Here is a 21,151-nt window from a genome sequence, read left to right on the forward strand (position 1 = left end):
GGCCCTTCTTTAAAAAAACAGCTCAGTTTTTTATATGGCAAACAAAATATGCAACATGTTCCCCCAAAAATATCTCAAGGTGGAAAATTTAACGTGACGTATTTGGAGCCTTGAATAGATCAATAACTAATAATGACATTGATTTTGATTCATTATTATTTTTTAAAGAAATAAACAGCCTGCATGGCAGCTTTGTGTTTTCAGAGTAAACATTGCAACATTTTTTTGTTACATTTCACCCGTTTGCTCTTTTATATCACTTTTAAGTTTAAAAAAATTTTCAATCGTATTTTTAAAATGTGCCGTGGGGCCGTTAAAAAATTACCTGCGGGCCGCAAATGGCCGCACTTTGGACACCCCTGTCATGAGATGTAATGCACTTGTTGTCCATATAAAATAAAAATAGTGTTCATATATGAGATGTAGTCTTACACATAGGGCTGCACAAATGTGGCCAAAAATAATAATCACGGTCATTTGTATCAATATTTAAATCACGATTATTAATGACAATTATTCATTATTTTATGTAAAACAGAGTTGCGATGGGTGTGAACATCCAGCCATCATGCAATGTCTAATAAAAAGGCTATAGATATATTTAAAGACCAATAGCTGTGTTTTTCTTCATGAATAGAATCAATGTGTCAGCTTTTTCTCATTACATGCTTTCATTTCTAGTTTTACATTTTGATGGAGAGATATTTTTTTTTTTGGGTATGTAGACTGACATGTACCTAATGTATGTACACTGACATGTACTAAACGTATGTACATGTACTTGCTGTATCTGGACAGATCCATTAAGAGTTTGAGCAGAAATATGTCGACTAGGAATTAAAGAAACTCTATAAAGAATTAACATGCCATGTCACATGAATATTTTTTAAAGTAATACATTTGTGACATTAAAAATTAACCCCGCAAGTAATGTAAAAAAAACATGGTGTTTACTTTTCGATATCAATATATAACACAAAGCAGTTTGCCTAATGAAGATAAAATCTAGTAAACAAGTTTGAGCTGCTTCTGCTACTGCTTTATTGCCTTTGAGTTAAGAACAGTTAAGACTAGATTATAAATCATGCACATAGTATCGTAAAAGGCTGTGGCATAGGGCTGGGCGATATGGCCTTTTTTTAATATCTCGATATTTTTAGACCACATCGCGATATACAACATATCTTACGATATTTTGCCTTGGCCTTGAATGAACACTTGATGCATATAATCACAGCAGTATGATGATCATATGTATATACATTAAAACATTCTTCTTCATACTGCATTCATATATCCTACTTTTAAACTTTCATGCAGAGAGGGAAATCACAACTAAGTTAATTGACCAAAAGTGTATTTATTAAAGTTATTAAGCAATGGCACAAACATTCAAGTCATTTCAAAAACATAAAGTGAAAGATTGTCAGAGACATTTTAAGTGTCAAATAAAAATGAGCTGCATAATAGGAAATCAAATATTTTTCGTCCTTCACTATGTGGTATGTTACTACGGACGTTATTAAATTCTCTTCATTCTCTAGCGAGTGACTTTTCAAATGATGCTACATATTAGCAGTAATGCTACTTTTTATAGCAACACTTTTGCCCCACACTTGACAAATTACGGTTGTCTGTTCGACATATTCCCACTTGAAGCCGAACCACCGCCAGACGATGGACCTCCTGCTGTTTTTATTGGGAATTAAGTCTTCCTTCATTTGTTACCATATCTGCACCTTCTTTCTCTCGTATTACCACTCGTACGGCTACGTTAGCAGCTAACGTAGCCCAGTCTGCTATCTCTCTGCTGGGCAAGGGCGTATGACATGACATGACATGACGTATGACATGACTGTATGTGACGTGTGTAAGTTTGTGCGCCTGCTTTTCTGTGAGAAGGAGAGACAGGAAAGAGTGAGAAGAGCCTGAAGTGTAATGCCCGCAGCTAAAAGCAACTGCGTGAGAACGTATACTCGAATAGTCATTTTCTATATCGCACAGAGACAAACCCGCGATATATCGTGTATATCGATATGTCGCCCAGCCCTACTGTGACACCAAACTACTTCAACCAACCACACGCTACCAACTGGATACTATGACTCTCAACAAATGAAACACAGCAGAAGACCCAAAAACATCGCTAGAAAGCTTTTTTTATCTGATGATCGAGAATTATTCAGAATTTACCTGCTCAAAGAGAGCACAAGTGCTGAAAGATAAAACTCATCCCAATCAGTTTAAAATAAAATGAATTCATTATTCATGAGGTATATTCAATATAACACATATTATTTGCCTTGTCACCCACAACAAAAAAGCTAAGATAAAAGTTTATAATATATATATATAATGAAGCACATTGAATTGGATTTAGCATCTTTAATGCTCAAAATGTGTCAATGTGGTTATCAGCATTCTTTTAATTTTAAGTATAGAGCCCTCTGTGTAAAACGTTTGCATATTTTACCACCGGTACTGGGAAAATATGGCATTTTGGAAAATTGAAACGTGAAAACTGTATTAAAAAAAAAAAAAAAGCTAGAGAATTTGGAATAAAATGAAATTGAATCTTGGAAGTAAAAACATATTTAATACCTGATCATGTTCTCCAGGACGGTTTCTGATAGCATATTGTATCTAGGGCTGGGCGATATATCGACATACGCGATATATTGCGGGTTTGTCTCTGTGCGATATAGAAAATGACTATATCGTAATATTCGAGTATACGTTCTCACGCAGTTGTTCTTAGCTGCGGGCATTACACTATAGGCTCTTCCCACTATTTCTTGTGTCTCCTCACAGACAGCAAGAGCACAAACTTACACACGTCACCTACTGTCACGTCATACGTCACATACGTATACGCCCTTGCCCACCAGAGAGGTAGCAGCGTGGCTAACGTTAGCTGTGATGCTAGCGGACTCGGAGGTGCTGATTCTCATCCCAGTCGAGTGGTAATACGAGAGAACGAAGGTGCGAGTATGGTAACAAATAAAGTAAGAATTAATTCCCAAGAAATACAGCAGGGGAACATCGTCTGGCGGTGGTTCGAATAGACAACTTTAATTTGTCAAAGTGTGGGGCACAAGCGTTGCTACCAAAAGTAGCAATCCTGCTAATATATAGATAGCATTATTTGAAAAGTCACCTGCTAATAACTTTAATAAATACAGTTTTGGTAAATTGACTTAATTGTGATTTCCTTCTCTGCATGTAAGTTTAAAATGAGCATATATTAATGCAGTTATTGGAGTATGAACAAGAATGTTTTAATGTAGACACATAGAATCATCATACTGCTGTGATTATATGTATCAAGTGTTCATTTAAGGCTAAGGCAAAATACCGAGATATACATCGTACATCGCGATATGGCCTAAAGATATTGCGATATTAAAAAAAGGCCATATCGCCCAGCCCTAATTGTATCCAGACTAAGTTTTAAAAGATGTTTTGATATTCTGCACCCAGGTTAGTGGGAGCTCGCTAGTTTGGTCACATGTTTAAGTGCCTGCAGCGTCAGGCTTTTTGACACATAAAAAACAGAATGTTTTTTGTAAACAGATTTTCAAAGTGAACACTTCACACAATATTGCAATTACATGAACACCAACAACACCCAGAGAAAAGAAAATCTGATTATATAAATAAAAGAGAGTTTATTATTCAATAGTCTCTCTTTTATTCTAGTTTGAGATATTTTTTGAATCGATCAGACCAGTCTGTGAATATTTTCCTTGTTAGGTTAGCAGGTAAGTAAATATATTTCTTCTTTCTTAAGGGGACTTTTTTGTTGAGTTAATAAAGAAGACATTTCATCACAGAAGAAGTATTGCCAGTGCCCTCATTTGCAACAGAACGCAAACTTTTAGGATGACCCTGCCTAATTATGAATCAGAATCAAGAATCGTTAAGAACTGGAATCCGAGCTGAAATCGTTCAAAATCGATCTGAGCCAACTTTTCCCAGGGTGTCCAAACTTTTCTCACCAAGTGGAAAATTGGAGGATGCGTGCGGGAGGAGGGGATTACTTGTATTCATTTTGTACATGAAAGTTGCTAAAACTAATCCAATGTGCAGTAGAACCTTGATTTACAACGAGGTTTGTAACTCAAAAAGTTTGTATGGTGAAGCAAATTTCTACATAAATTATTTCTCCGTAAATAATGGTTTCTAGCTTCGACAAAAGTCCATATTTTAGTGAAGGCTTGTGTTCAAAATTAAGTGCTGCACAGTATTGTATAAGGGTGCAATGGAACAACTTTCTCTATTAACAAGCCAAAACAATATTTTGGTGCCCTCACAAACAATCAGAAATCACAAAAATCCTTAACTTTAACAACCATATTGCTACAGTAATAAACATTTAAGAACGGGGAAGGGACAATGCGTCTGTCTGTCTGTCTGTCTGTCTGTGTGTGTGTGCACTGAACGAGACGAGGGCCTTCTCCGTTGTGAAATTAATCTGCTCTTGCATATTTTTTCAGAAAAGTTCGGTCTCATCACGATTAAAACTTGTTGTGATAAGAAGCCTGCTTTGTTGATTATTCCATACTTGTCAGCGCCATAATGTACTTTTCACGAATAGTCGTTTTTTGTTTTTTTACTCTACAGCGATTCCTGCCTTCTTTCTTCACTGGTCTGTTGTCATTTTGGGACTCATATTGAGTTAGCGAAATGGACAAAACTTGTCAAAATGCAAAAAAAAAATATATAAAAAAAAAACGGCATACATGCCGAAGTGCTGAGTTGTGACTATAGTAGCAGCAAGTGACGTGATTGGTTATATTTGTATAAATTTGTTGTTTTGTCCGGATTCACTTACCCTCTCCCATTTTAGTGTTTAACAGGTTTTCTGTGACCTAAAGGTGTGAGTGTGTGTTTTCCCCCCCGTCCTCTCTCATCCCATGACTGACTCCCTTCTTGACCCTGCCTTCCTGTCTCTGCTGCTAATGGACACCTTGCTGATGAATGAATACAGAGAAGTGACGTTGATGTTGGTGTATCCTCATCAGGATGCTTTGCAGTTACACCCGCCTCAACAAGTCCAGTCATCCGTGTGGCTGGTTATGGTGTAAACAGGGAGAGCGTGAGCCATCATGTGATTGCGGCAAGGGGCCGGGATTGGCACAAGGCTGCTGTCACATGTCAGTCAGGAGGAGAGTCACATGATGCGGGTCTTCAAATTGGGACTCCTGGGACAAACAAAGTCATTTTTATTATTTCGGGCAGTCCAATCAGGGCACATTGTGAAGCCTAGGAGTATAGCTTGGGACGGTCGGATGCGTGTGCTGCTGCTGCTAGAGAGTGGCATACGGCCAACGTTTAGATATGATCAACAAATCCACAAGCCAGGTGTGCATATGTATATGACTTCAAAATGGGTTATTCCTACTATCTCTTTCTACCTTGCAGGTGACATACCGTGTTGTCCAGGTTACAGACCCGAACCTCGAGGGACGAGATGACGGCGGAGGGGCGGTGAGCGTGGTGTCCACAGCTGCTTTCAGTGGCACTCCTCAGGCTGTCGCTCAGGTAGGTGCCCTTTTTGGAATTGAGTTGTTTCTGTTTATCTATATCCGGGGTGCCCACACTTTTTCTGCAGGCGAGCTACTTTTCAATTGACCAAATCGAGGGGATCTACCTCATTCATATATATCACTTATATTTATTTATTTATGAAAGAGACGCTTTTGTTAACTAGTTAGATGTGTTTAATGATAATACAAGCATGTGTAACACATATAGATGTCTTTCTTTCACGAAGACAAGAATATAAGTTGGAGTATTACCTGATTCTGATGACTTGCATTGATTGGAATCAGACAGTAGTGATGATAACGCCCACATTTTCGAATGGAGGAGAAAAAAAGTCCTCTTTCTTGTACAATACCACATGAAAGTGGTTGGTTTTTGGCATCTTATTTATCCAGCTTCCTTACACTTTACAAGAAAAACATTGACTGCAAATTCCGTAGCTTGCTTGATTGACGTACGGCACCCGAAGGTCTTGTGAGATGACGCTGGCTGCTGCGAGATCATTATTATGAAAAAATGACAGAGAGAAAGACGAGAAACAGTTTTTATTTCAAAAGACTCTCGCGCCGTACCTTCCGTCTAAACTCTAAAGGCAGACTGCACATTTTCTATCTTCACAATAAAAGCCCTGCTTCATGCTACCTTTGCTAACAAAATAAAGAGTCTCGGAAAGCTGGCGTGCACAAGCGATCTCTTATGCACGCCAGCTTTCCGAGACTCTTATTTTGTTAGTGCAGGCAGCATGAAGCAGGGCTTTTATTGTGAAAATAGAAAATGTGCAGTCGGCCTGTAGAGCTTAGACGGAAGGTACGGCTCGTAAGTCTGTTGAAATAAAAAGTGTTTCTCGCCTTACTCTTGGTAATTTTTTCTTAATAATGATCTCGCAGCAGCCTGCGTCATCTCACAAGACCCTCGGGTGCCGTGAATGTCAATCAAGTGACATCTTGGTGAAGATTGATGATCGCTAATTTTCAGGTCTATTTTTTTAAAAGCCTGGCTGGCGATCGGCTGACACACCCCACGCGGTCGACCGGTAGCTCGCGTTCGACGTAATGGGCACCCCTGATCTATATCATTTATACAGAGTGTTGCCATGCATGTAGATGTGTATTTACATTTTTAATGTCCTCATCTGGCTTTGTTTACCATAATTGTTTGTATGCATCTGATCCATTGCAATAATAAAAGAGCCATAAGTTCCTCTTATATTATTGCAGTGGCTTTTATCTGCCTGTAGGTGGCATTGCTGTCCTCTTCTGGCCATGGCAATAGGCGCACTTGCACACAATTATTGTTTGCACTACATCATACACATAATATTTGTAGTATTTCAGCTACACGGGAAAGTCAAGATATTGGGAACAGTTCTCAGTTGGGTAGTCCTGTAAACTACAACAATAACAAGCTGAGAAATGGTTTGACATTTGCAAAAGCAGATTTTGATACAACTGTCTTATTTAATCCAATTACATTCTGCAGGTGCACCGACTGACTTTACTTTAATGCTTTAGTATTATTCATGATAGTTCTTTTTGCTTTAAAAAAACAAACTCCACTTGTGGTTGTGTTGTCCTGAGGTGCATGCATTTGAGTCTGTAGTAGTACTAGCACACCTTAAGGAAAGAGAGCCTGCCTTCCTAATTCCTTGTCAACTTTGTGAAGCGCAAAACAGTTTGGGAAATGCAAACAACATTTAATAATTTGCAGTTTTGATCAATTATTTTGCAGCGTTTACTTAAGCTTTGCCCACCGCTGCTTCTTGTCTCTCTACTTTATTGCAGTTGTCAAACAACACCTTGCCATGCTGGAGGGGTCTCGGGCGAGAGTTGTATTTGGTGTGACAAGAGAGTGAGGTGTGCATTTGACCTGCTCTGACTGCTCTGGCTCTCTTTTATCTGTCACAGGCTGTGATCCAAAACCCTTTCAGTAATGGAGGAAGCCCCGCAGGGGAGGCGGTAGGAGGAGGAGGAGGAGGGGAGGCGCGCTTCGCCTACTTCCCCGCCACGGCGGTAAGCGACGGCACCGTGTCCGTGCAGACCGCCGCTGCCGACCCTACGCTCACGCAGGCGGGAGGTGAGTCCGGCTCTCATGCCCACGAAGCCCCACTACATGGGTGTAATGTCAGCTGATGCAAGATACGAGATGTTTTGTTATGCTCCTCACACGCCGCAATGCTGTCTGTGCTAAATCCAAATGACACACTCCGCCATTCGTCTTTTTCAATATGAATGTTATTTCACTGACGCATGCGGCGACTTAACTAGAGCTAATTTCAACAGGATTGATGAAGCACCCGGCCGCTGTTTGCTTCCAAGAAAAACATGGCAGGAAATGATTGATCAATCTTGCAGCCCTTAGCGGCCTACTGAAACCCATTACCGACCACGCAGTCTGATAGTTTATATATCAATGATGAAATATTAACATTGCAACACATGCCAATACAGCCTTTTTAGTTTACTAAATTTACCTTTTTAGTTTAGTAAATTTTTAATTTACTAAATTTCACGCAAAGTATCCTGTTGAAAACGTCCGTATGATGACGCGTGCGCGTGACGTCTCGGATTGTAGCAGACATTTTTTTCCAGCCCGATCCCAGCTATAAGTTGTCCGCTTTAATCGCATAAATATACAGTATTCTGGACATCTGTGTTGCTGAATCTTTTGCAATTTTTTCAACTAATAACGGAGACGTCAAAAAAGAAAGATGTAGGTGGGAAGCGGTGTATTGCAGCTGCCTTTAGCAACACAAACACAGCCGGTGTTTCCTTGTTTACATTCCCGAAGGTGAAGCTTTACTATGGAACAGAGCGGTCAAGCGAACATGGTTCCCGACCACGTCAACCAGCAGGTTTCGTTGAGAATATTGTGGTAACAAGTTGGCTCTTACCTTAGATATGAGCGGAGCTTGCGTCGTTCTTCCTGCAGCTGTCAAAGAGGCAGCTGCAACTCTCTTGCCTCCTCCGCACACACCCGTTGCCACACCCCTCCGACTTTCAGGTACGACAGTATAATCTCCTACAACACTAGTAACACAATAAGCAGATAAGGGATTTTCCAGAATTATCCTAGTAAATGGGTCTAATAACATCTGAATCGCTCCCACTGCCCTGTCTTTTTTTCCCTTTTTTTTTCTTTCTAGTCCTTCACTCTCACTATCCTCATCCACACATCTTTCATCCTCGCTCAAATTAATGGGGAAATTGTCACTTTCTCGGTCCGAATCGCTCTCGCTGCTGGTGGCCATGATTGTAAACGATGTGAGGAGCTCCACAACCCGTGACGTCACGCGCACATCGTCTGCTTCTTCCGGTACAGGCAAGGCTTTTTTATTACCGACCAAAAGTTGCAAACTTTATGGTCGATGTTCTCTACTAAATCCTTTCTGCAAAAATATGGCAATATCGTGAAATGATCAAGTATGACACATAGAATGGACCTGCTATCCCCGTTTAAATAAGAAAATCTAATTTCAGTAGGCCTTTAGGGTGTAGTTTCAATATAATCCCATTTCATGCATGTGATATGCATCATATTGTCACACTACTGAACCTCGGTACACACACTCAAACGTTAAGATAAGCGTGCCATGGTGCAAATTACATTTCCTGGTTTGTTCGCTAGCGTACAGAGATGTCCCACATGTGGGATGTGTGACGTTTGATTGACTATGTGATGTGCCTTTCAATGTCGATCAAAATAGTCAATCCTCTCTGGCTGATACTTGATTGATTTATTTTTTTCTACAAAGATACACAGTATCTTTGTCATCTGAGCGTATGTTAATCACAAAGCTAGTTTGGAACAACACAAGAAATAAGTGCTCAGTAATACTAGATAGAACTACATTACAGCTGAAAGGCTGAAAGGAAGCATATTTTAACAGGACAAACATGTAAATTCATAAGAGAGAGGATAATATAACTGCTCTGTTGCCATACGGACGCGCAAGGGGAGGGCGGATCGGTCCATACATCAGTAGTGTCAATACCAAGGGAAGTATCAGTATATGATCGATAATAAAGTGATTGGATCAATATTTTTTATCGTCCCAAACTTGTATTATGTTGTTTTTGTTCGTGTTCACGAAGTTGCAATAATTCCACAGACACAGAGAGCAAAAAATAAAGGATTTAAAAGAGTAAAAGATGGTAATTTTTGCTTTTGTTTGGTTAATGTGTACTATTAGCTGTTTTGCCCCCCAAAATGTTCAGCATTCCCCATATATACATTAAATACCAAAACACGTACAGTTATTACATGTAATCAATTTCAGCCAAGCTCACTCATAGTCGATCGGTATCGGCAAAATAAAACTCTGGTTGGAACATCTCTGAAAAAAATAATTAAGTATCGCAATGAATAATACTGCACTTCAGCCATTAAGGAACTTTGGTTTTTTACTAAATAAAGTTAATATCACATACAGTTTCAACTGTTACTGTTGCATATTTTAATTCATTTATTTATAATAATTTCCTGCTACAATGCGGACATTTCATGTTCATTAAAACATCCATCAAACTATTTGCACAAACCATCCACCCTTTTATGTTTGGCATTATGTTCTTTTTGCCATAGTCTACAAAATTTCTTTCCACGTCTGTCCCTGACACCCGCGTTTCAGGCTGGCCGTTGTGGAAACACACCGCTTGGTGCCTCCTCTGCCTGCAGCTGCTGTGACGTAGACTAACGTAAAGACCAGTATATTACTTCAAAGCGCAGATTCCAACCATGGAAATACTTTCTATAGTAACTTCAAGAGTTATTTGAAAACAGCAATGCCTGTTTTGTTTATATGTTGTAATCAGGTTTGGCTTTAGATATTACAACTTTTAGCAGGCAGGGCTAGCTAGCATGTGTTGGCCTTTGTGTATTTCGGGCGGCGTGACTCGGCCTGCACCAAATTAATCCAACTGTACATAAGAATGAACTTGGTAACCAATAACGACAGTAATACAAATAATACCTTGACAAATTGCTATGTTTGCATGTTTGTTTTTTCCCAATGTGGCTTTAAAATCCCAATACGGTATCACTCACAGCACCTGAATTTGGCATAGTTTCTCGTGCATCCATGTTGTTGAAGCTGATTATTCCCGGAACATCTGGCTTTGCAATCACCTTTTGTCCTTTTTTGCGGTGCTTCTCACTAGCGAATCTTAACTAGCAAGGCTGTGTCTGTGCTTCCTCTCTGTGTTAGCTTGTCCTGCCTCCACCCACTGAGACAAAGATTGTAAATGACTGACAATAGTGTCTGTTTACTTTATTTTCCAGACTACAAACCGCTCTTTTTATTCCTACGCTTTGAACCCTACAGCCTATAAAACGGTGCGGAAAATTGATGGATTTTTCTTCGCGAGCGGCCATAATGTTTTGTATTTTAACAGTTTTCATAAAACACAGATCAAGACACTGGAATGGTGTGTTATTGTTTTGTGCAATGGCGTGTCGCAATCTTTTGAAAGAGTTCGCTCACTCCACTTACTGTTGTATTTTCTTCTGTTCTGTGCATTGTGCCGCTCACACTGGTGAATGAATGGTGGGTGAACTGTCAGCCACACACACTGTCAGTCTACTCCAGGCCAGCTGTGGCTACAGATGTAGATCACTGCCACCGAAGTGTCAATCTGAGCGCTTCGAGTATCTAGTTGTGAGAAAAACGCAATGTACATTGAATTCAACATTATTGTTATTATTATTGAACTGTAAGTTCAAGTGTCGTTTTGTCTACTAGTCGTCTATGGCGTTTCTACTCGTATGGTTCTTCATTCATTACTCCAAGCAATGTTTGTCAGTTTTACAATATGGCTAAAACAATTCTTACTTTCTAAACCGTCTCATGTGTATCATAATGTAATGAAGCTGGCGTCGTTAGCATTAGCTAATACGCTAACATGTTTACGAGTGTCTGTGTATTGTTTCAGTTTCACAAATTCCTCAGAAAATTCATCAAAACGTCACCGTGGACTTATTGGGTCTGTTTAGCTAATTGGAGAGCTAGCTTACGCAGCTAGTTTAGTTCAGTTCGGTTTCAGTTTATGTGAAACATGCATACGAAACAATGTGATGCGTCACACAATTCCAGTTGTTTCATTACAGCATGTCCGAAAAGGAGTAGGAAGAAGCAGAGCTTATTTAGTCCTACTCCTTTTCATATCATAGCAATTTTATCAATTTTCCTTCTTCTATGTGACAGAACAGTGAACAAATAAATAATACACCATAGTAAGCATACAGATATTAAATACATAAATAATCTTTGTCTCAATAAAAAATAAAATAATCATAATCTTTGTTGTGTGTACTTTGCGGACACTTGTAGTGTGAACAGTCTCTTGTTAAAGTGAATCCTATTGCTGCTTGGTTTCATTTATTTTCTTAGTCCATTCCATCATTTAATTCCACATACTGATATACTAAAGTTTTTAAGTGTTGTACGAGCGTACACATTTTTGAAATTACATTTTCCTCTAAGGTTGTATTTCTCCTCTTTTGTTGAGAAGAATTGTTGTACATTCGTGGCTAGCAAGTTATAGTTTGCTTTGTGCATCATTTTAGATGTTTGCAAATGCACCAAGTCGTTGAATTTCAATATATGTGATTTAATAAATAAAAGGATTGTATATTCTCTATATCTAACATTATGTATTTTTCTAATGGATCTCTTTTGTAACACGTTTAGTAAATAAAGCGTACGTTTGTAGTTGTTTCCCCATATTTCTACACAGTAACTCATATATGTAACACTAGTGAGCAGTAGAGAATATGAAGTGATTTTTGGTTTGCTTCATTCATTATTGATGTGTTTCTTGCTACTTTATCTTGTATATTTTTTTACATGAGACTACCAGTTCATTTTATCATCTATTATTACACCCAAAAGAATGTTTTCATTCACCCTTTCAATATTTATTTTGTCTATTTGTATTTAGTGGCTAGTGGGTCTATGACGATGACTTCTGTTTTGTTTGAATAGCCGTTTTACTGCTGTGTTACAGACACTGTTTGAAAACACTTAAGGAATGTAAATAAACATCTGCAAAATATTTCTGTGTAAATAACTAATTTCACAATGTATATATCTGCAGTGTATAGTCCGGTGCGGCTAGTATAGGGAAACATATTTTTTTCCCCATGTATTCGTTTTTTTACGTTATTTATTTATTTTTTTACTAGGTGCCGCTTATACACCGGTGCGCTTTATACACCAGTTAGGTAAATACGGTATTTAAATCTTCTATTGAATAAATGTTCGTTGAAAAGTGATTGCAACAAAATAAACCCTGACCCAGTTTTTGCAATTGAGTCAAAAAAAGTGCACTTCATAATACATTTTTTTGTTTGTTTGTTTGCCTATTAAAGGTAATTAAACATTCTTGAACTTGCAATTACAATGTATAAAAATCAAATGATAAACTTTCATTGTGTTTATAAACAGTGGCTTTCATTATTGTTATTACGTATTACACATATCACATCAGTGCCTAATTTGGTCTCAATAATGCCGACAATAAAACGGTTGAATTGGCAGTAATTTGTGTGGGACAATATATGGTCCGGCAAAATGAGTTATCGGCTCAGGCCTACCCGTGACACACATTGAGCGAGAAAATGAAGCGATGACAATGAAGCCACGTGAATCGACAGGCCTGCTTTGTCACAATTGCAACACGTCATGTGAGCCGCACCGCCGCCAAGAGGTCAGCTGATTTGTCATACTTGATGACGATCAAGAGAGGCTCCTGATTTCCCTGTGGTTGTTATTGTTTCTTTATGTCCACGGGTTATTATGCTACTCTTTTCACTTCCTGTTTTGTTTTTCGGCTAACCAACCAAAATGACCTGTGCCCCCTGCTGGCTAATTCCAACAAACCAAATACGGCATTTTGGAAGATCAAACTTAGTGCACGTCCTGTAGCATTGTCACGATGACACCAACGCACCTCATAAACATCACTATTGTGTTTTGATGCTTTGAGTGGAGTGCGCATATTGCAAGGGGCTGTCAGCCAATCACTTTTGTTCACCGTGAGTTTAGACGTGCATTTAAAGTGTTCATAAACTGCCCTTTTGATGACTGCCATGCCCTCCACAGGCCAATTCTACGTGATGATGACCCCACCCGATGTCATTCAGACGGGCGCCTCACGAAGCATCGCCCCGCGCACGCAGCCTTTTCCTGCGTGAGTATCACATCTACAACAAAGTCTCTTTGAAAACTAAACACGGACGACCGCACGCTGTTCTGTCTTTTAATATCAAGCGCCATTGTTCCCTGCCGCTCATGGCGGTCAAAAGCTTCACTTAAGATATGACATTTTCCAACAATAGCGACAGTAACCTTCATTGGAGCATGGCGCTGCTCGCCACTATAAAGCGAGTACACACGCCAGAACGATGATGAAGAGGAGGAATGAAGTCTATTATCCTGCTGGGATACTAGATTAGATGTCAAGACAACAGAGCGAACAACTTTTTTGTTATTTTTAGATCAGTCATGAGTTTTTAATTCCAGAGTGTAAGCTGAGCATATGTTTATAAAAGCAACTTATGACCTATTCTGGTGTAAATATTGCAGTTTTCTTGTGCTCCACCACACACTCATGTTGTTTATCCCTAGATTTGACCTTCGTTCACATTTCCTTCTTTCGCTGTGATTTACAGAGCAAATACATTCTATTAATTCATATTTGTTTCTGGCACCCATGCAAAAACGAGCAGTGTTTAAAATTTTGCCTCATCAGGGGAAGCTGCTTACCGCCGTGCCTCTCCAGAACAAGCACATGACCAGTAGTCAAATTGAGTTAGCGCTGGCTTAAGTGAATATTGCCTCATTAAATGCCTCCTTTTTTTTTTGGGACACAAGCATGCGTTGTTGTCAGTTTTGGTTTGTCACAGCATATTATAAAGAAAGCCGTTCAGCAGGGCTGTCCTCATTTTCTCCAGTGATTGTAAATGGCAAATGTGGCACGCTGTATAAGGTGATGGTCAAAATGTTCTAGCAGGGGTGTCCAAACTTTGTGGCTAGCGGGTCGCATTGGGCCTAAAAAATTGGTTGGAGCCGAAAGCGGACTGCATGCAAACTAACTATATGTATATAAAGCCTCCACATATATATGAGTACATAATATAAAACTATAATGGATATATAATGAATGATTATTATAAGTGGAAGTTCCAAGTCCTACCTTGTTTACTTCTGTGACAACCTCAGAAATATCAAGCAGGTAAAATGCACCAAACATGGATGAATGTGGTTATCTTACACACACACTGGGTGCGGTGAAATTTGTCCTCTGCATTTGACCCATCCTCATGTTCACCTGCTGGGAGGTGAGGGGAGCAGTGAGCAGCAGCGTGCGCCCCACTCGGGAATCATTTGGTGATTAAATGGGTGTCATTCAGATGTTTTTATGTTTTTGGGCCCTTTTTAGAATGTCCACAAAGTTCATTGAGCAGGTTGTGTTATGTGTAACCAAGTTCGTTAAATTTTTGCACTAGTTGATTTTTGTCTCCTGCACCGTGACTAGGGAAGGTTGTTTGGATTGGGTTAACAAATAAATGCATTGAAAGTACAATAATTGCAGAGGTGCATTCGTTGGCCACCGGTTGGCGATTAAATGGCAGTAAATAGACGAATATTAAAAATATGTGAAAGTTACACTCCTGCTTTGTTTACTTTCGAGAAGACCTCTGTAAAGTTTTGTAATCAATCAGAAATATGAAGTGGCTAAAATGTGTTGTGCATTTTTCCTGTCATGCATTGTAATGGGTGTAATTTTTAGATTTTTATGTTGTGTGGATTCTTTTTTACAATATTCACAAAGTTCACTGAGCAGGTTGTGTTAGGTGTGTTGACCTTTATTTGTTGGTTGCATTTTTATTTGTGCGCCATGACTAGTGAAGGTTGTTTGGATTAGGTCATATAAGTGAAGGCTGTGCTCTGTGCATTTCAAATCACAATTCATTGTCATTGGCCTGAATTACTCACGTCGTCAAAGTTGCTGCAAAAAACTGTTAGATATAATCATTTGTAAAGACCCCTTGGGCTGGATTCCTAATTAAATTCATGATTTCTCTTAGGCCAAATGGAGGATGCTGGCATGCCGCAGTTTGGACACCACTAAATAAGATGTTTTGTTTGACAGCGGCCGTTTTTTTTTTTCAACCACTCTTGCTCTAATTTTACACTCATGTGCTTGTCAGTGTACTTAAATGCAGTGGGTGCATTAAGTAGACTAAGCTGTATGAGAAATGTATGTGTTTAAGGAACAGCGTCATTACAAATAATAGCTCGGCCAATACGGTAGTTGTGTTTTGACAAATTTTCTCCCTTTTGTGTGCAGCCGTTCAGGAGTAGAAAAGTCTGCGATGTGAAGAATGAATTTTACATGTAGATAAACAGGGTAAAACAGCGGCTTGCGCTGGCGTGTCGCTGCACAGTTCGTCGTCGGGATTCAGTTTTGAGTGTGAACTAATCAACAATGACATTCCCATTTCTATATTGAGTTAAATGTTGAGTAAAACCTCCCACCCTATGTGCCATTCTCAGAGCTGAAAGCGAGGCGCTGCGACACGAAAGTTTACACTGGTGAGGAACACTTCCACTGTACACCCCCCCACCCCACCCCACCATCCTTTCCCACACTACCACCACATTCCTGTTTGCAGCAAATGAACTAATCAAATTAGATCCCGAGCAGAAAAAAGCAAAACACCAGCTCCCTACCTCCTTCCTCCTCCCCAGCCAATCCCCGGTGATTCTCCTCGCTCTTGATGTGTGAGACGCAGAAGTAGCGCTCCCTCAGTGCTGACCCTCATCTATTGTTGTTAGCCGAGCACACTTTCCCATCAGGGATTAGAAATTAGGTCGCCGCGCTCCGTCTGGAAACATCATCTCCCCACCCGTGCTTCGTCTCGCACTTTCGCAGCGATAGTGTTATTTTGGACGTGATTTCACTCTCTAGTACAGATAATGAAATACGGTGTCTCATCCAAAGTTGAAAAACAATCTCGTTTAGTGGCGCTGCTTGATATCCGAGTTCATCCCATAGGAAATCATGTAAAGACAAAATTCCTGTGATTGTCCTGTATTATTATTGTATTTTACAATGTACTGCTTTTATTGTTCCTCTATTTTATGTTACTTTGAACGGTTTCATATTTAAATTTTTTATCCTGTAGAACAGGGGTGTCAAACTCAAATACAGAGTGGGCCAGAATTTAAAACTGAACAAAGCCGTGGGCCAAGGTTGAACAAATGAACCTTATAATAGGGACCCAAACAAATTCTGCATTGAATATTTAACAAGCAAGGCTTATATAACTCTATAGTGACATGCAAAATCGAGTTTCAAATGATAATAATAATAATAATAAAATATCAATGGCATATCAAATAAAATTTAAATAAAAATGTAATGACTCTTTTGTATTTGCAGCCTTCTGAGGTAATTATCAAAATGAACTTTTTCCACAAGCTAAAATTAAATTTGAAAATAAAATAACAATAATGAATTAATCAAACATCCATCCATCCATCCATTTTCTACCGCTTATTCCCTTTCGGGGTCGCGGGGGGCGCTGGCGCCTATCTCAGCTACAATCGGGCGGAAGGCGGGGTACACCCTGGACAAGTCGCCACCTCATCGCAGTAATCAAACATTCAAGCCTTAAAAGTAGGAAAAGAAAGTGCATGAATAAATTGTCAATTATTGCTCCGTTTGCTACACTGATTTGCTTTAATAATGAATATGGAACAAGCAATACTTATACAACTTATTAGTGCAAAATCAACTTTCAAAAAACAAACGAAGGACACCAATGATATATTAAATAAAATTTAAATAAAACATTTAATGCCTCCTTTTTATTTGCAGCCTTGTTTGCAGAATGGTTGGAAAATCGGGAGGGTTGGCAAGTATGAGTATTAGCGGCGAATGCGGTGTTACAGCGGCTCTGCTGCTGTATAGTACCGGTGGGCCAGCTCTAATGTTAATTTGATATTGCCAAAATTGGCCCGCGGGCCAGAGTTTGACACCCATGTTGTAAAGCGTCTTTGAGTACTCTGAAAAGCGCTATACCAAATAAAATGTATTATTATTATTATTAATATTACAAAGTCAATTAATTCTCTTCCATGCTCAAAACCTTTATTAAATAAACAGACAATATTTTAGGTACAATTTGATCATACAAAAAATATTAAAAGTTGTTAATAAGTGCGGTTTTGCGTGTTTTAAGTGTATTTACACAACCAGGCCCTTTGTTTGTAGCAGTTTCTCAGGGACCATGCTTTCAGTATCATGCTTCAAACCCAGCTTTGAAAAGTTGTGCACTGCAAAACACGCTAATTGCAGCCATTATTTCCTCGTTTTGATTTATGAGAAAAAGAGCACAAATTATTGTATTAATTTAGTTTTGAAGGTTAAAGTGCCCGTAAATGTCCCGTCGGTCGACATCCCAGCACGAACTTGCTGATCAATTTAAAGTTATTATTTATTGAGTTCATTGAATTTTTTTGTTTCCCAGTATCAAATGATTCAAGTCGTTCAAAACATGTTTATCGTTTAACTTTCATCCATCCATCCATCCATTTTGTTCATGTCACTTTCGGGTCGCCGGGCGTTTAAAATTAAGATAAATAAATAAAGGATTCCTTTTTTTAATTTCAAGCAAATTGATGCACGTTAAATATTTTCTGTTACAGACTAAAATACAATGTAAAAGTTATTTGTTGTAAATTAATCTATAGTTCTTTTTTATTTTGTTTTTGTTAAATGACCAGTAGAATGGGGAAAAACAAGTTCACTTGATTTGCTTATTTGTGTTTTATTGTATCCATTAAACCACATCCAGTTGTATTTAAAATCCGCAAAGTATGTGAAAACGCTGTTTAAACAACACAAAATGCCACAAAATCAGTCAGCCATTTTGAATATTCCGCTTCGAATATCCCTTAGATTCTACATCACTGGTGTAGTGCTTTTGCATTCTGACCATGTTATCAGATTAGTCATACTGGAAATACGCAAACGGGTGAAAGATGTGCTGTTTATCATTCACAGTCCTTATGTAAGACAAGAACACTTATGCTTGGCTTTTTTTATGCATCCGAAATAGTAAATTAATAGCTAACTATTAGGTGAATAGATTAAGGGTCCTCTATATATATATATATATATATACATATTAGTGTATAGTAAATAAGTGTATATACATTGTGTGTGTATATATATATATATATATATATATAATATATATACATACATTTTTATATATATATTTATATATATATATTTATGTGTATATTCATGTATGTGTATCTATGTATATATATATATAACATATACTATATATGGCCCTGCGATTAGGTGGCGACTTGTCCAGGGTGTACCCCGCCTTACACCCGATTGTAGCTGAGATAGGCTCCAGTGCCCCCCGCTACCCTGAAGGGAATAAGCGGTATAAAATGGATGGACTATATATTATATATATTTACACATAAACTCAAATAGACAGCCCCGCACCCATCCAAAGTCTTTAAACCCAATGTGGCCCCAGAGTCAAAAAGTTTTTGGGACCAATGATTTAGACCTTTATGTATGTCACATTATGTATTTTGAGCCATTTCTAGCTCTATGGTTATCATCACACACATTTTCTTTTGCTATCACAAATAAAATAAAAAGACACACCGAAGTTTTGTCACGGTATTCTAAATCGTACCGCTTCGTAGGTGTTTCGTTCTGGCTGTTTCACCATAACACACACTCACCTGGCACTTATTTATGTACACAACCTGCTCAGGTGTACCTGAAGAGTGAAATTAATTATTTTTTTTCTTTTAGTGAGCCAATATGATGCGATAATATGTCTGCTTAAGAAAATAAGTAATTAATTTTTATAAGTGATCATGTTAGTGGACGTCGTCATGCTTTGCTGAGTGACGGGAACAGTTTCCCTTCCATGTCTTAATTAACTGAATACCTGAGGGAAGACGCAGAGACGAGAGACAGTTGTCTCATTAGCCCGGAGAGCTCGGAACGGTAGCAGACGGCATCTGGTCCGCGCCGCCACCATCGCTTTTACGGCGCGATAAAAACGGCGTGCTCCCTCCAGGCTGCACCGGAGAAGCTAACTTCCAAGGAGGGTGGCCTCGTCGGAAACGTCCCGACTTGAGGCCTTCATTTAGGACGGCACAAGAGGAGGCCTTGGGGAGCTGAGTAGCAGCACCGTGGCTAGGGATCTTTTTAAAATAAGACGCGGCGTCAAATATTGCTAATGGGCCGGGATCAAGGGATGAGCAGAACGTGATTGGGTTTGTGTCACGCTGTAGTCTTGACAAAGATGGCAGATGTTGTGCACCAAAACAGTGTGTTTTCTGTTTCCCTGAAGGAAAATGGACGGCCCTCGAACGCCGCGAGATGAAAGGAGAAGAGCACAACATAATGAAGGTGGGTAATTAGCCGTGATTGTGGCTTTTTCAGTTTGTCTGACAGGGCGACACAATGCGCTGCCGCGTTTAAGTAGAGTGCCCGCTCTGCTTTCAAGCAGCCATGTTGTCAATGTGGCCACTAGAGGCTGCTGTGGAGCCGTCAAAGCCCGGCAGCTTCTCTGCAGGACCTCCAAGAAAGGGCCCTGAATGACCTCTTCCTGTTGCTCTTTTAGTTGAGAGGCGGCGGAGGGACAAAATCAACAACTGGATCGTGACGCTGTCCAAAATCATCCCTGATTGCAACATGGACAGCACCAAAACTGGAGCAGTAAGTTGGTCTTTTTTCCCCCAGGCTTAAGCTGGCCATAATTCTGATAGCTCTCCTCGCAGAGCAAGGGCGGCATTCTGTCCAAAGCATGCGACTACATCCGAGAGCTGAGGCAGAGCAACCAGCGGCTACAAGAGAGTCTGAAGGAGGTGGAGAGGATCCAGGTGGACAATGAGCTGTGCAGGCAGCAGGTAAGCATCCAACAAACATCAATGTCAAGAATGATAGCAGTCAAACGAAGCCAGTGTCTCCCTCATTAGACGTATGCAGGTGTAAATATGAACCAGGTTGAATAGATAAGTTGGCTTGCACTGAGCGTGAAATCCACCGTGACTCCCACCTCACCCCACCCGCCCCACGTGTATCTTCTCCGCGTGGATCCCAGAGTGCTTTCAGCTTGTGAAGCTCCTCATCACACAGCTTTCCAAACCATCAAAGACTTCCACCTGCACTCGGCATTTCGCGAGGCGGCGGCGGGAATAAAACGTTCAGGCAGCCAACTTGCATGCTGATCGACTCCTGGGTATTGTGAGCCGAGGCGCCGCACCAAAATCCCCACCCTCCCCATATCTCTTTTATAAAGCTCACCATGTTTTTCTCGGCTCCTCGACGGTGGGGAGGGTGAATGGGCGACACACCCAAAAGGGGCTCGGCAACATCGATGATGCGATAAACCGTCGGCTGAGGGCTTGACTTTGCAGGTGCTGCATTGTAGTACTCATCGTGTGTATTGGGACAGGAAGTGAGTGAGCCCCTATTTCCAGTTAGAACAGTTAAGATGGAGCCTTAAGACCATCCAACCTGTCTTAACCTCTGGATGATTAATTAGGATTTAA

The 21,151-nt window shown here is 39.7% G+C and overlaps 1 protein-coding gene across 7 annotated transcripts in view; it reads left to right on the plus strand.

Annotated features, from left to right (window-relative positions):
• LOC133561690 (upstream stimulatory factor 2) overlaps positions 1-21,151 on the plus strand; it is a 43,487-nt gene that overhangs the window by 16,736 nt on the left and 5,600 nt on the right. For 2 of the 7 annotated variants that reach the window (XR_009808758.1, XM_061915144.1), the window contains exons 4-10: positions 5,425-5,544; positions 7,452-7,620; positions 13,646-13,733; positions 16,103-16,141; positions 19,948-20,006; positions 20,221-20,315; positions 20,366-20,506. Coding sequence is in view for 6 of the 7 variants with exons in the window: in XM_061915144.1 (XP_061771128.1) it covers positions 5,425-5,544; positions 7,452-7,620; positions 13,646-13,733; positions 16,103-16,141; positions 19,948-20,006; positions 20,221-20,315; positions 20,366-20,506 (711 nt within the window). In the remaining variant the exon portion in view is untranslated. Of the gene's footprint in view, positions 1-5,206; positions 5,365-5,424; positions 5,545-7,451; positions 7,621-13,645; positions 13,734-16,102; positions 16,142-19,947; positions 20,007-20,220; positions 20,316-20,365; positions 20,507-21,151 lie in introns of those variants that run through there. The other 5 variants (XM_061915148.1, XM_061915149.1, XM_061915145.1 and 2 more) reach the window with 5 other exon arrangements.

Source organism: Nerophis ophidion, linkage group LG11 (assembly GCF_033978795.1).
Source record: "Nerophis ophidion isolate RoL-2023_Sa linkage group LG11, RoL_Noph_v1.0, whole genome shotgun sequence".
NCBI classification, from domain to species: domain Eukaryota; kingdom Metazoa; phylum Chordata; class Actinopteri; order Syngnathiformes; family Syngnathidae; genus Nerophis; species Nerophis ophidion.